The sequence below is a fragment of the Macadamia integrifolia genome, unplaced genomic scaffold (assembly GCF_013358625.1).
Source record: "Macadamia integrifolia cultivar HAES 741 unplaced genomic scaffold, SCU_Mint_v3 scaffold_30A, whole genome shotgun sequence".
NCBI lineage: Eukaryota > Viridiplantae > Streptophyta > Magnoliopsida > Proteales > Proteaceae > Macadamia > Macadamia integrifolia.
In genome coordinates, this window is record NW_024870663.1 from 123,352 (window position 1) to 137,388 (window position 14,037).

A 14,037-nucleotide genomic window follows, 5' to 3' on the forward strand; every position below is an offset into this window, starting at 1 on the left:
GCTGAAGAGCTGTTGATCATTTCTTGCAAGTGATTGTTGTTGGGACACTTACTGCCTAAGTAACTTTTCTCGCCACAGCTGCGACATACAAGGGTTTTTAACCACTTGTTGCCTTTAGAGATTTCTGACCTCTTTTCCTCATTTTTGCTGGGCCCAACTTTCCTTTGTTCAGTTCTAGGTGTAGACCTGTGAGCGGAAGAGTTATTGATATTATCTTTTAAGTGACAGTACTTTTCTTCAGTTCTAGATGCAGACCTGTAAGCTGAAGAGCTATTGGTCATCTCTTTCAAGTGACTGTACTTTTGTTCTGTGGTTTTGGCATATGCAGTTGTCACATCGACATATCAAAACTCCCTGTTAGTAAGCTCCAACATATAATGGTGTTTAGCTCACTAATGTACCTCAATAACTGTTGTTGGTCCGTCTCCTAAGTCTATTGTGAGGACATCTTGTGAACCTCAATGGTGAAGGTGTCAACATTTTTACTACCTTGGTGGAAGTTGACCATTTTGTGGAAGAGCATCTTCTCAAAATTAGGAGAAACATTTTTTTTTTTTTTTTATTCAATATCTATTTCATAGCCTCCCAATTTGTGACGGGTCCAAGTCACCTAATAAGCCTTAACTGTAACACATCATCCCGCCACGAACAATCATAGACAGTGAACTTGGTGAAGATAAGCTCACACTTTTTGTCATCTGGAAGGTACCTATAGGCGAAAATCCTCTCGATGGGCCTCTTCATTGTTGAACTCTAGAACCTCAACCTTGATGTTGTAATCACTGTCTGAAAACTACCATGTGACCTCTTGGGGAATAACAAGCTCAAGTTGCTGTATCAAGGGAAGCTTGGATGCAGAACCGCCTGATAATTGAAGACCTTCGGATGGCCTTCTGCCATCGAGAGGGACTGAGCGACAGAGCATTGTTTTATAATTTTATTGTCATTATTTGCAAATTGGGGAACTAGTGTAGACGGTTCTGCTTGGTCTCTCTTATTGATATTTAGGCTTTACTCCACCTTGGAAGTGAAAGCTGCTATGGCTGAGCAATTTTCCAGAGACTTGCATTTGGAAAGTGCTATGTACTAAAGTTTCGCTTCAGTCTTTTGTCTATTCTTAGCAAGTTCCAAATACAACTTGTGCACTCAAGGTTGGTGATTGAGGGGTTCCTTTCATAGTTAGAAATTTAATGAAATTCGGCTTTGATACCAATTGATACGAACCAGGGTTCAGTAACCCTGATATAGGTTTTGCTATTATTGCCCATTGGATTAATAGAACTCAAGTTAAGGGTTCAATGGCAAATCCATAATTTCCAAAGCAAAACAAGTCCTTAAAAATAGTAGCTGGGATATATCTGGAATTAAAAATTTAAGAGAATGGACTACTCTAGAAGTCAAAGAAGAGTGGGAATAAACATAAGTGAAGTTCAAAACAGGGGGTTGTGTGATTAAGGGAAGTCGGTCCTTAGTTGTAAATTTTGAAAACCTGCCTTCTTCTAGACTTGCTTTCACTTGAACGAACTCTCTCAATAGGCGGCCTCTATTTGGCCTGAAATTTCAGGAAGAGGTAGCTATCCCACAAATCTCGGAAGATCGAACACCAACTACTCAATTTTGTAATCCAAAATCAATCAAAGATTTTCTGAAACTTAAAAAGATGTTAGAATACGTTCTGACTTGATCTCTGGTTGGAAAGTCACAGCTGGGTGATATGAAAGAGATCAGATTCCAGGGCTAAGTCGCTCCTAGGTGAGGGATCAATGCCCAGATTTTTAGGAAGAAAAGGAACAAGAGGATGAGAAAGACTCTTGCTGATTGCAATGTCACATTAAAAAAGAGCACAGTTGGTAAGGGAAAATAACTGGATAAGAGAGAAGAACTAGAAGAAAGGTGGAGGAAGAAGATTAACAGCGGTGAAAAAAAAAGAAAAAGAGAAACCACCATTTATTCGAGAGAGATCAGAGGATTTGATCAAAAGTTGTCAAGGCATCGCCTAGGTGACAGCAGAGACTGTCACCTTATTGCACTAGTGCCTCACTGCAAGGCGCAACACTTATTTATGTCAAATATCATTTAAGTAAATGAAATACTTACTTAAGATATTATTCATAAATAAGCAAATACTTCCCTCTATTTGAATCTAATAAAAATAGTTTAAAAATCAAATTCTAAAGGATAAAAGTCAACACTCCAGTCAAAGAACAAGAACTGAATTTTTTTGTTGTACGGGTGATTGCCAACTTTTAAATGCTGGTGTTTTTCTCAATTCTGAAAATTTCTAAAAATTTCATAAATCTTATCATGGTAAAACATTGCGAAAAACCAAAAATCAAGTAAAATAGACTTTTGTTTTGATATCCATAAAATTATTTTCATTTAGGTGATTCTAACAGCATTCGCGCACTTTAAAATAAGTTTGACCGGAGCATAATTTTGTCATTAAAACTCAGATTTAATTATTTAAGTAATCTTAGCCTCGTTGGAAAGCTCTTTTTTTTTTGGCTCTAACTTATACAAAATGTCTCATGTAAAAGTAAAATAATTTGACCAGTCAAACTTATTATAGAACAAGAACATTTCTCTAAATGTTGATTTTTGATGATTTAATGTGACTTAATGTTGATTTTTGATGACTTGACTTGGTTTAATGTTGATTTTTGATGATGCAAGGTAAATGTAGCATACTAAATAATGTTAGAAAAGAGGGGGAAAAAATAACACTTGGTCACCTTTAGGCGGGCGACTTGCTGCCTGAGAGCATAGGCAGCCTCCAACGCCTTGGTTTGCCTTGGTGTCATGACAATTATGATAAGAAGGGAAGGAAGAGTAAAAAAAGAAGAGTAACACAAGCATACGCACGACAGCCACAAAATTTCAATGTCATTCCATTGTCCAATCTTTGGGAGTGTTTACAAGTATATTTGACTGCTAATGATCAAACTAGAATAGGAAATTGAATCAACTGTATCATTGTCAAAAACAAAAAACAAATTCAAATTTAATTGGACTCTTACCTTTTGGTGACACGATCAACATGATAAAAGGATAAAAGAAAATTACAAAAAATAACCCAAAGAAATAAATCCTTATATCCAACGATTTAACTGCATCAGTGATCTATTGATCTGGATTGGTCCCAGCTGATCCCAATCTGGGTCTCCCAATGCTGATTGGGATCACCCTATAGTTGGTATCATGGGTTTGACTATTGATAGAGGATATCATGGCCTTCTTGTGGGCTTGAAACATCTACCCCTTTGGAATATGTGAAGTATTTACTTCTTTTATCCTATAATTTTTTTATACAAGATGTCAAATTATAGGAACAAGCAAAGAGCTATGCAAACGGCTCCCTTTTTGTTTAATAAAAAAAGAATCTAGATCTTGAATAATGTTTCTTAATAGTCAATCTCTCTCTCTCTCTCTCTCTCTCATGTTGCTCCAGTTCTCTTATTTGAAGAATGGGTTGTTCCTCCATGTGCTATACATCTTTGTTTTCAATGAACAATCTGGGATCACAATCAGTAAGATTTTTGGGCTGACAAGAGGCCAGTTTGTCAGGAGGTATTGTAGCCACAAGTTTCTTTATCCATATTGTTCTCTTCCCATTCTGAACTGCATTCTTTCTGTTTACCATCATCAATAATGGCTGCTCTGGGAGTATGGGATTCTGATCCTTCACTGGGGTTCTCCATCAGCGTATTTGATAAGCTTTTGCAGAACTGGTGATTTTGGTCCGATTAACAGTTAGTACGTTTTTATGAATTGGATCCACACAAACAATCAGCTGTGGGAGGGGTTTGTTACCTCATTGTACACTCGGAGCTCCCCTGCAGATTTTGATATTTGTATCACACAATTTGTGGGTGTCACCTCGATCACCTAATTCAATAATACTGTTTATGAGACCGTACAGTGGGGAGACTACTGTTGCAGGAAGAATATAGAGATCTATTTACCTCAGCTGATAGGTTGAAATATGATCTAGAACACCTTGTCAAATTCTGTTTCTGATGAATTTTCACCTAAAATTTGAAGAACTTCTTAAATATGAAAGAATCCTGATTGAAAATGGTGAAAAGTGTGTAAATTACCTTTGAAATGTTCATCCTTTTAACTGAGAGGCTGACATCTTTTGCAGCAACTTCAATTTTCTCTATTGTCTCATTAATTGAATGCTTGGAACCAAGCCTTGTTCTTTGTTTGTCCTCATCCTTGAAGAGAATGTTCACACAAAATTAGGTTTGGAAGAATAGTTTGTGTGTGTGTGTGTGTGTGTATAGGGCTGTGTTAGATTTTGGCAGTTACCTGTTCTTCAAAGAGACCTGACAAATCAAGGTAACTGGACATTGCTATAAGCTGGAAAGCATTGATGAAACTTGAGGATTTGGGCATCCCTGTCTCGTCGTTTTTTCCCTGTGCATTGATTTTGAGTCTGAATCAGATAATGACTGTCAATCATGTTGGATCAAACTCAAGCGAGATTCCAGTGATCTTACCCCAATCCCATCAAATGCTGCAACATCATCCAAGCTAATTTCGCATTCAATTCCTCTAGAAGGCTCATAGCTAGTTCGGAACCACTTATCTTCTAGAATCTCTGCTACTGTCATCCGCTATAGTGAGAAATGAGGAAGTCACTTGCTTAGTTCATATCAACTGAACTTGTTTTTCTAGGAGGAATGGTTCATTGATTTACCCATTCAGGCATTGGGTTAAGTATCCTGAAAAGAAGTTTCCTTTGGCTTGCTGTAAACCACTCTGGACATGTGTACTCCGCTCTGGATATCTTTTCACCAATAAATATATCAGCAGTGGGGACATTTGCATACAAATGTAGAAATCTAATCTCTCTAGAAACCTACCTTCCTGTACAAGTTCATTAGGTTACGGTCATCAAAGGGTAGATGACAAGCAAGTAGTTCGAACAAGATTACTCCACATGACCAAATATCTGCAGTTGCTCCATCGTACATCTTGTTGACAATTACCTGTCAATAACAAAGAATACCAGTCTTGGGGTTGAAAAGTCCTTTTCTTTTTAATTGTATCAAGGACTTGAAATTCTTTTTATGTCTACAAATTCAACTTTTCCTCAAATAAGAGGCAGGAAAGTTTTATGATATTCAGAAGGCTGACATCTCTGCTTACCTCAGGAGCTACATAGCATGGAGAGCCACAAGTGGTGGATAGCAAGTCCCCAGGCTGTTCATGTGAATTAGCCAGTTCCTCTTTCAAGTTACGTCTAAGGACTCTGATTAGATGAAAGATCATAAGAAAATTACAGATTTGTTCTTACCTTCCGCAAGGCACTGAGTCCAAAGTCTGATACTTTCAAATTTCCTTTTCCATCCAGTAGCAGGTTTTCAGGCTGTTTTGATCATGCAATGATATCCAGGTTAGGTTCATTTATCTTCTTGGTTTTCAGCCTTTGAAGAGAATCACTGAAATATAAAGAGGTGATTCTATAATGGAGTTGAGAGTCAGACTTTCAGATCTCTGTGATAAACACCCCTACTATGACAGTAGTCCACTGCATCAATCAACTGCTGGAAGTATTTCCTAGCTTCCCGTTCGTCAAATTTTTTGATATATGACTGGCAGAGAAGTGAAGGCAAACAGTTTCATAACATGCAATTTAGAACACACACATTCTTAGCTTTCAGAGATGGGAAGAGAAGAAACCTACCAACTTGTCCGAGAGGTTGCCTCCCGGAACATATTCCATTATTATGTAGATTTTGGTCTTGGTGGCAGTAACCTGTAAATGAAAATTCAACAGAGATTATGAATCCCGGAAGCATGAAAGCAATTCCCCAAAGAAATTGTGCTCCTCCCTGTGACCTGTAGTCCCCACTTGCTTGTCCTTATATTTGGAATTTGTCTGTACTGCTGTAGTGATTTGCATTACAATGATTGTTTTTTTGTGGGGGTTGGGGGTGAGCACTGTGATGACCACATATACTCTTTGTCTATTTAACCAAAACCTCTGAACAAACCTCGTAAATTTGGACAATGTTGGGGTGATGCAGTAGCTTCATTGTACTTATCTCTCTCTTTACCTGAAACACAAGGTAGATTGAAAACATAGAAAACTGAATGTGTACCAAAGAGGATGCCAGATCCTAGGTGTTAGCTAGAAAGCCAATAAATGAAACAAGATGGAGCAGTGACTTGGTAATTTACCTGATCCATTAGCTTGTTTTTGATGACCATCTCCTTATCTATGATCTTGACTGCAACATGCTGCCGTGTAACCGTGTCGAAAGCTAGTTTAACCTTGGCAAAGGTGCCTTCACCAATGGTTCTACCAAGCTGGTATTTCCCAATAGTAGCTGCAACACCCATCAACACACTTCCTTGATCAGGAATTTTTTCTTCTCCCTCACCCACCAGCACCTCTAATTCTTCCTTTGCCTGTTCTTCCTACTATTTTCTGCTTAATCCTGCTGCAAAAGAACTGAAACAGAACTGGTTTCTAAGTTCCTCCTTTTCTAAACAGATCTTGATCTGCTTCCAGGCTCCTTGCGTTTTATCTTGTGTTGATAGTTTATAAAATTGCTGGGACCCAACTGGCAATTATATGGTTCTTGTGTTTGAAAATTTTGAATAGCCAAAAAGCTCTGATTTTTTGACTCATATATATATATATATATATATATTTATATACACCAATTTTGAGGTTTGAACTGATAAAGGTTGAGTTGAATTGAGTCGGCTAGCTTGATTATTTTGCATGAGAAGAATTATGACAGTTAGCTGAGAAAGAAGGAACGTGTGATTTGAATGGAAGGTCCGCCATCCCCCACAAGAGCTAATACATCATTTTGGGAATTGTACGCGATAGGAAACAAGTGGATTATAAAATTATTGTTACCTACCAGTAATGATAAAATAAATAAATAAATAAACAAATCTGTTATTAGTATATTATCATCTTTATTTTGTTACGTCTGACATTAATCTCTATTTAACCTCTCTCTTATTTTAGCTATCTTATGGATGGGTTTTTCCTTTTTTTTTTTGTGCTCAGGTTGTTGTAGAGATCTTCATTTATATATATATATATATATATATATTTTCGCCATTGCTTTCCTCACATTCTTATTAGCTTAATTTCTGAAAAATTTATACCATTTTAGATCCTCTACACTCTTAGTCCTTTGCCATATCTTAGAGTTAGCTTTTCTCAGCCTTATTGATTGCTTGAACCTCCTCATTCCTGTCTTAAACCATATTCTCCATATACACCATCACAAGATCCATCCTATCATTCTTTAAAGCTTAACCTATTAATATGGCCACTCCACTTTTGTTACTTTTATCTCCTGTATACCAAAGCTTAAAGTTATCTAAGTCCTTAACTTCTTATCTTTTCATCTAGTCTCTTGGAAACAAGCTATGTCAATCCTTTGTCCCTTATCACATCTATCAATTTTAGACTCTTAGCCGTTAAAGATTCTATGTTCTAAAATGTTAATCTGATCTTACGCTTGTAGACTTACTTCTTTATTCACTCTCTTTCATGGTGTAAAAACCCTTACCTATTTGTCATCACATCCGGGTGCTAATCTATTTATCATCACATCCACATGCTAATGTGATGCATTGCTTACGAGAAATGCCCTAATATAAGATAAGAAATACAAGATTCTAGAGTCCATATAAAAGGTTTAGCTAAAATTTTATGGTGCGCACTGCCTACCTGAAACCAACCATAATCACTTCCAAACCCCCCCCCCCCCTTTCTGGCCTTTTTTTTCTTTGGCTATGATTCTTGCTTTCCACCCAACGGAGGATTCTTGGTTTACCAAGTACAGGTGTGGTGGGGGTTATTACTGCCGTCACATGATTACTTACCCTTGAAGCTTTCTACAGTCACTGGCCTGAATTGGGTTTACATTGAATCACTTTGCTTTCATTGTTTGTCTCGTTCCCAAGAATTTTGGGTCTTGGAAGCCGCGTTTTGTCGGATCAACCAACCGTCAACCAGAGGCCTATTAGTTGGAACTTAGAAAGGAAAACAGACACAGAGAATAGGTCCCGCGTGATCCGAAATATTGAGGTGGTGGTCCGCCGTAGGTTAGGATGGAGGTTACATATTGCTTGGGAATTAGGAGGGTTGAACATTTAAGGCCCTGTATGGATGGATGGACGGATGGATCCTTAAAAGTCCAAACTACTGTTAAAAGAGTAATGGAAAAGTAGATTCAGGCTGTGAAAAAGTGTTTATTATTGGTTCCATTTTTCCATATGTGTGGGCGTAAAGAACGATATCGGATGACATTTTATAACACATTAAATTGATATGATTCTAATGACATGATCTTTACCAAAAAAAGAAAAAAACATGATCAGTTGGAATTCTGTGACTCCACCAATCAATATATGATGGAGTTTGAACTTTAAAATAAATATGGGAGATGATAACGGTTAGTGGAAATCTAAAATTTTTTTTTTTTGGTAGAAGTGGAAATCTAATTTGACAGCTCAAATATTTGTAATCCCATGTGAGAGAAATCCTAGATGGCCCCCACTGATTCAGCAACCTAACCACTGAATCAGCAGAGCCCTCTAATGTATGAATGTGAACTCCACGGCGGACCCCACTGATTTAGTCGCTTGGGAAGCCTACCATTCCTCCTCATCTGAACGATTGTTGCCAGTTTTTTTTTTCCTGGTAGGAACCGATTATTGGTAGCAACTCTTGAACTACTTGAATTATAGGAGCAGGAAGAGCAAATAAAACCTGAAAGATTATGTGGGATCCTTTTTTCTTGGGCCTACATGAATGGTGTAGTTACTACCCCTCTGTTTTTGGCATGGACCTGGTGAAATTGAATTCTCCATAAAGATGTGGAGTACCAACAGCTAGACAGGAAAAAATTGAGATTTTATAAAACCCTCCGACTCTTCGAGGATTGATCTTGAATCCTTCTTGATTTTTGGCTCTTTGACACAACTTGTGTTCTTCACATATTGATCATCAGTGTCTGTCTCCCTCCCATCACTGAATATGGCTCCGAAAAAGCATCTGTTTGCTTCTTCATCGACTGGAGAAGAAGTTGCAGAAGTAAAACAACGGAGAGAAGAAAAAAAAGAGAAAACTACTACCAAAGACAAGAAAGAAGAATTGGATTCTGAGGAAAAAGAAGGGGAAATTGGAGAAGGAGATACTGAGGAAGAAGAAGGGGATTCTGAGGAAGAGGAGGATTCTGAAGAAGCAAACCAAGAGTCTTGACGAACCCAACCAAGAGTCTTTGCACTTCTTGGGGGCCACATTGATAGGCAAATCAGTGCTCAACACTCAATGAAAACTCACAAAGGTTTGAACACTTATCATTTTTATATGTGAAAATACAAAAGAGAATTTTTTTAGTAATTGGAGCAAAAAGAGGCTATGTATAGCTTGAGACAAAAGGCAAATCACTTTTGAATACCATTTTCTGAGCAAAACTTGGACGTACCTCTAGCAAAATCACCTAATTATCATCACCCCATACTCTCTGAAAGAGAGACTTCTCCACTTTAACAGGTAAATCCCTCTTCCTCTTCTTGGCATCATTTTCTTCATCCATCTCACGTGCACGTTTGGTTGTCGTTGACGCTCTTGCATGCTTCTTAGAATTGGGGGTTGTATCTGCTGGCTTGGGATGGATGGGTTTTTTGTGCGAAACTTTCTCATGTGCATCATCCGAATCTGCTTCTTCTTTCTTGTCTTTGGTAGGGTATCATCCTCTTCCTCGTCTTCTTCTGAATCTATTTCTTCTTTCTTGTCATTGACACTTAATTTCTTCGTCACTACCTTTTTTTGTGGTTGAGTATTGTTCTGCTTCTTCATCGTCCTCCTCTTCTTCTTCTTCTTCCTTAAAATCCCCTTCTTCTTCCTCAAAATCTCCTTTAGAATCCCCTTCTTCTTTCTTGTCTTTGGCGGGGGTATCATCCTCTTTCTCCTTCTCTTCCTCCTCTTCCTTGTCTTCTCCTGAATCTGTTTCTTCTTTCTTGTCTTTGGCACTGACCTTCTTCTTCACTACCTTTGTTGTTGTTGACTATTTTGCTTCTTCATCATCCTCCTCTTCCTCAGAATCCCCTTCTTTTTCCTCAAAATCTCCTTCCTCAATTTCCCCTTCTTTTTCCTCAGAATCCAATTCTTCTTTCTTGTCTTTGGCAGTAGTTTTCTCTTTTTTTTCTTCTCTCTGCTGTTTTACTTCTGCAACTTCTTCTCCAGTCGATGAAGAAGCAAACAGATGCTTTTTTGGAGCCATATTCAGTGATGGGAGGGAGACAGACACTGATGATCAATATGTGAAGACACAAGTTGTGCAAAAAAGCTGAAAATCAAGAAGGATTCAAAATCAATCCTCGGAGAGTCGGAGGGTTCTTCATAAATTGAGTACCCACTTTATTCTTTAACTTTTGAAGAATCTTGTTGTGAATACTTTTAGTGACATTTGTTGGTGGAGCATCAATAGGTTTAGGAGTTGTTTCATCTACTATTGCACTAGGAGATGACTCATATGATTGGTAGTACTTTAATAACTGGTCCATGACATCCTTAATAGTTCCCATCTTCATTTGAACTTCAGATTGAGGATATATTTCTAAACAGCATGCCTCCACGTATGTTAACTTCAAACGATGATCAAGAGCAGAAGCAATAACCAAAAAGATGTTAGCATTGTCTGTTCTACCCCAATACTTTTTAAATTTTTCCATCATAGCACATGCCATATCACGACTCATGGGATCTTCATTTTTTAACCAATCTATCAACAATAATTCAATTGCATAAACTTCCTGAAAATAACAACATGATGTGACATAAAGACACCCACACAATCTTGTGGTGGCATTGTAGAAAACCTCCAAAAACTTGCGTAGCATTTTTGCTTTCTTCCAATCTTGTTCACTTGGAACCATATCCTTACAATCTACTGTAAAGCTCAAGTCTCTATCTTCTAAGCATTCAAAAGCTTTTCGAAACTCTAAAGCAGATTGTAACATGAGATATGTAGAGTTCCAACGAGTAGGAACATCTAGAGTTTTTTTTTTTTTTTTTTTTTTTTTTTTTTTTTTTTTTTTTTTTTTTAAATTGAATTTTCTCTTGCTCATAGCACAACTTAAATTGTTGCATTCTTGCAGGTGAACTCCTTACATATTTCACTATAGAGCGCACATTAAATATGAAATCCTTATAACTTTCGAGACCTTTCTTAACAATCAAATTCAGAATTTGTGCACAACATCTCACATGAAAGTAATTAGGATTTAGCAACATATCATTTTTCTTGGCAAATCTTTTCTTTAAATTCCGAATTGTCACATTATTATTAGATGCATTATCTATAATAATAGTAGATAATCTCTCTATACCCTAATCTAGCAGACATAACTCAAGAACATTACTTATAACTTCAGCAGTGTGTGGTGATGGGACAACACAAAAGCTAATAATTTTCTTTTGCAATTTCCAGTGTTGGTTAACGTAATGGGCTGTTAGGCACATATAACCAAGGTTTTGGATTCAAATCCACATATCTGTAGTAAGGCAAACCCGTTGATTACTTTTCTTGAATATCTCTTTTAACTTCTTATTCTCTTCCACATAGATTGCAAAACAATCATTTCCCACAGTGGTACGTGAAAAAACATTGAACCTATGATTGCACTTTTGAATTTATAGGAATAAAAAATGCAAGGCAGAGATTTACACATTGGAATTATAAAATTCTCAGTAATACCAGTTCATGGAAGTTGTAAATTAGATTATTAATTTTTTTTTTAGGGGGGTGGTGGTGCAGGTTTGTGAAGGACTATTTGGAGTGGACCGGTGGTGTTAAATTTATTTTTATCAAATAATATCAAACCTGAATGTTAGATTGTTTTTAATTTCTGATTATTTTTTTTTATTTCTTCAGTGATATAATGGGTGAAGAAAAAAATTGACCCAATTCCATGGCAATTAGATAGTCACGACTACTGGATCAGACTTCCAAGGCTCCCTACCCTGTTATGGGACATTCCAGTAGTACAGCCTTGGTATGGATTCTGCTCCTCATAAATCTTTTTTGAGTTTCTTTATCTTTATGTTAATGGATATGATACATTGGCAGAAAGATCGATTTTATTTACCCCTATCAATATTTTGAATGCATTTATGGATGGTCTTAAAGTTGCTTTTAATGTAATATACCATGTTTGAATCGAAATCTATGCATTGATATATATATTTTTTTTCATAGTTTTTTTGTTCTTTGACTTCTTTTCGTTTCTATGGTTCCAATTTTCTCAGTTTACCTGTATATATAGAATAAAATTTTTTAAAAATATTGGAATTGTTGGAAGTCCTTATCGTTGATTGAGAGTCCGAGAAGCCGAGAGTTTCAATTACAATAGAGCTTTTTCTTTACATCTGATGCAATGTAAGTGATATCATGTGGTTTACCAAAGTGTTTCCAAGGATTTACTCTTTTGTGAGTATCTACATCTGAAATTGGTAAAAAACATGAATAATTTCTTTCAAATCCCTTTGTCATTGTTGCGAATAAATAGAGATTTTCTAATTCCCCTTCTCTCTCTCTCACAGTTCTCTTCTTAGTTCACTTCACTCCCCCACTCCCTCGACTTGTCTCCGACCAAATCCAATCTTGAATATGTGAGAGCAACAATGTTGGCAGAACTCTAGCACTAAGTGGCAGCGACCGAACCCACTCTTGAAACGATGATCGGAAGTCGGACTTCTCTGCAACTTTGTCGACACTATGAAATATGCCAAAAATATGAAATATTTCTCTCAAATTCCTTGTCATTATCAATATTTAAGTTGAAGATACTATGGAATTTCTCAATTCGTAGGATAGACTATTACTTTTTTTTTTTTTCCTATGAATCTTTATTTTTTTCAGCATTGAGGGCCTCATGACCTTATCAACTATAAAGGCATTGAAGGTTACTTTATTTGTTTCAAATGATTTTTTATGAATATTTATTTAGCCGATTCAACCATATTTTGCCATCTCATCTGACTACTTATTTTGAGATTTGTGTTCATTGCAGCAGCTCCTTTGAATGCTTTAATTAGCTATCCCTTATTTCAATGGCAATTTAAGGAGAAGAAGGTACGGAGATGTTGCTCAAGGTTTTCCTACAAAAGAGCCTAATGACCCCTTTGTGTTTTGAATTATTGTAGTAATTTTTCTTGTGATTTCAGTTTTATATATTATTCTATATACTTTATACTAAATAAAAAAAATTAAAGAATGAATGGTTTTGGTTTTAATTTGTAATATTGGAGAATCACGAATCAAATCATTTTCCTGATACCATTTGGTTTTCATCTCGAAGCATTATTGTGCCATTCATAATGCCCTATAGACCTTTCAAGATACCATTTTCCTTTGAACTTGTCTAACATTGAAAATAAACTTCAGTTCCAAGAACATTGTGTCAAACAAACAACATATACTAAAGTAGAATGCACTCCAAAGTCACGATAACATTTTTGATATCAATGTATATACATTCACATATTTGACTTATTTGTGATCTAAGAAAGTAATTTTTCTTTTACCAAAAAAAAAAAAAAAAAGAAAAAAAAAAGAGAAAAAATGCATTATTGATGGATGAATTGAGGATAACATTTATTATATTATTTATTTTGAACTAGACACCTCTCTCTCTCTCTCTCTCTCTCTCTCTCTCTCAAACTCTATCTCTCTTTCAAATCTTCTCACCCTCAACATATGGTCACACGTGCATTTGCACGTGTAATTTTTACTAGTATATATATATATATATATATATATTTTTTTTTTCTGACAGACCAGGGCTAAAAATATGTAAACTAATTATTTGATTTTAGCAGCAGTCTGCAAAGGAAAGATAGGGAAAAGGATGTTGTCCAAAGAGAGAAGAAAGAGTGACATGCATAGGGATGAAGGGGAGAGAGAGGTGAGAGATACCTCAAATATCATGATAGATTCAATTATATATAATAAGAATAATTCATGTATAGATTGAAACCCAAGGCCAAGT

The 14,037-nt window shown here is 36.4% G+C and overlaps 2 protein-coding genes across 5 annotated transcripts in view; one reads left to right on the forward strand and one right to left on the reverse strand.

Annotated features, from left to right (window-relative positions):
• LOC122071613 overlaps nt 1-13,323 on the forward strand; it is a 51,307-nt gene extending 37,984 nt beyond the window's left edge. Inside the window, exons 11-12 of one of the 3 annotated variants that reach the window (XR_006138222.1) lie at nt 11,922-12,042; nt 13,060-13,323. The gene's annotated coding sequence lies outside the window, so the exon portion shown is untranslated. Of the gene's footprint in view, nt 1-11,921; nt 12,043-12,589; nt 13,016-13,059 lie in introns of those variants that run through there. The other 2 variants (XR_006138223.1, XR_006138224.1) reach the window with 2 other exon arrangements.
• On the reverse strand, nt 2,859-6,620 carry LOC122071612 (CBL-interacting serine/threonine-protein kinase 21-like). Of its 2 annotated transcripts, XM_042635998.1 has the most exons (14): nt 6,190-6,620; nt 6,003-6,065; nt 5,693-5,764; nt 5,493-5,600; nt 5,303-5,374; nt 5,155-5,208; nt 4,869-4,994; nt 4,703-4,792; nt 4,503-4,619; nt 4,312-4,419; nt 4,098-4,217; nt 3,963-4,028; nt 3,811-3,885; nt 2,859-3,725 (listed from the first exon to the last, which is right to left on the reverse strand). In XM_042635998.1, the coding sequence occupies exons 1-14, from the start codon at nt 6,349-6,351 to the stop codon at nt 3,561-3,563; spliced, it is 1,398 nt and encodes a 465-aa protein (XP_042491932.1). In that variant the 5' UTR covers nt 6,352-6,620; the 3' UTR covers nt 2,859-3,560. The 2 variants fall into 2 exon arrangements, with proteins under 2 accessions (XP_042491932.1, XP_042491933.1); XM_042635999.1 differs by lacking the exon at nt 5,155-5,208.
• Nucleotides 13,324-14,037: the final 714 nt, after the last annotated feature.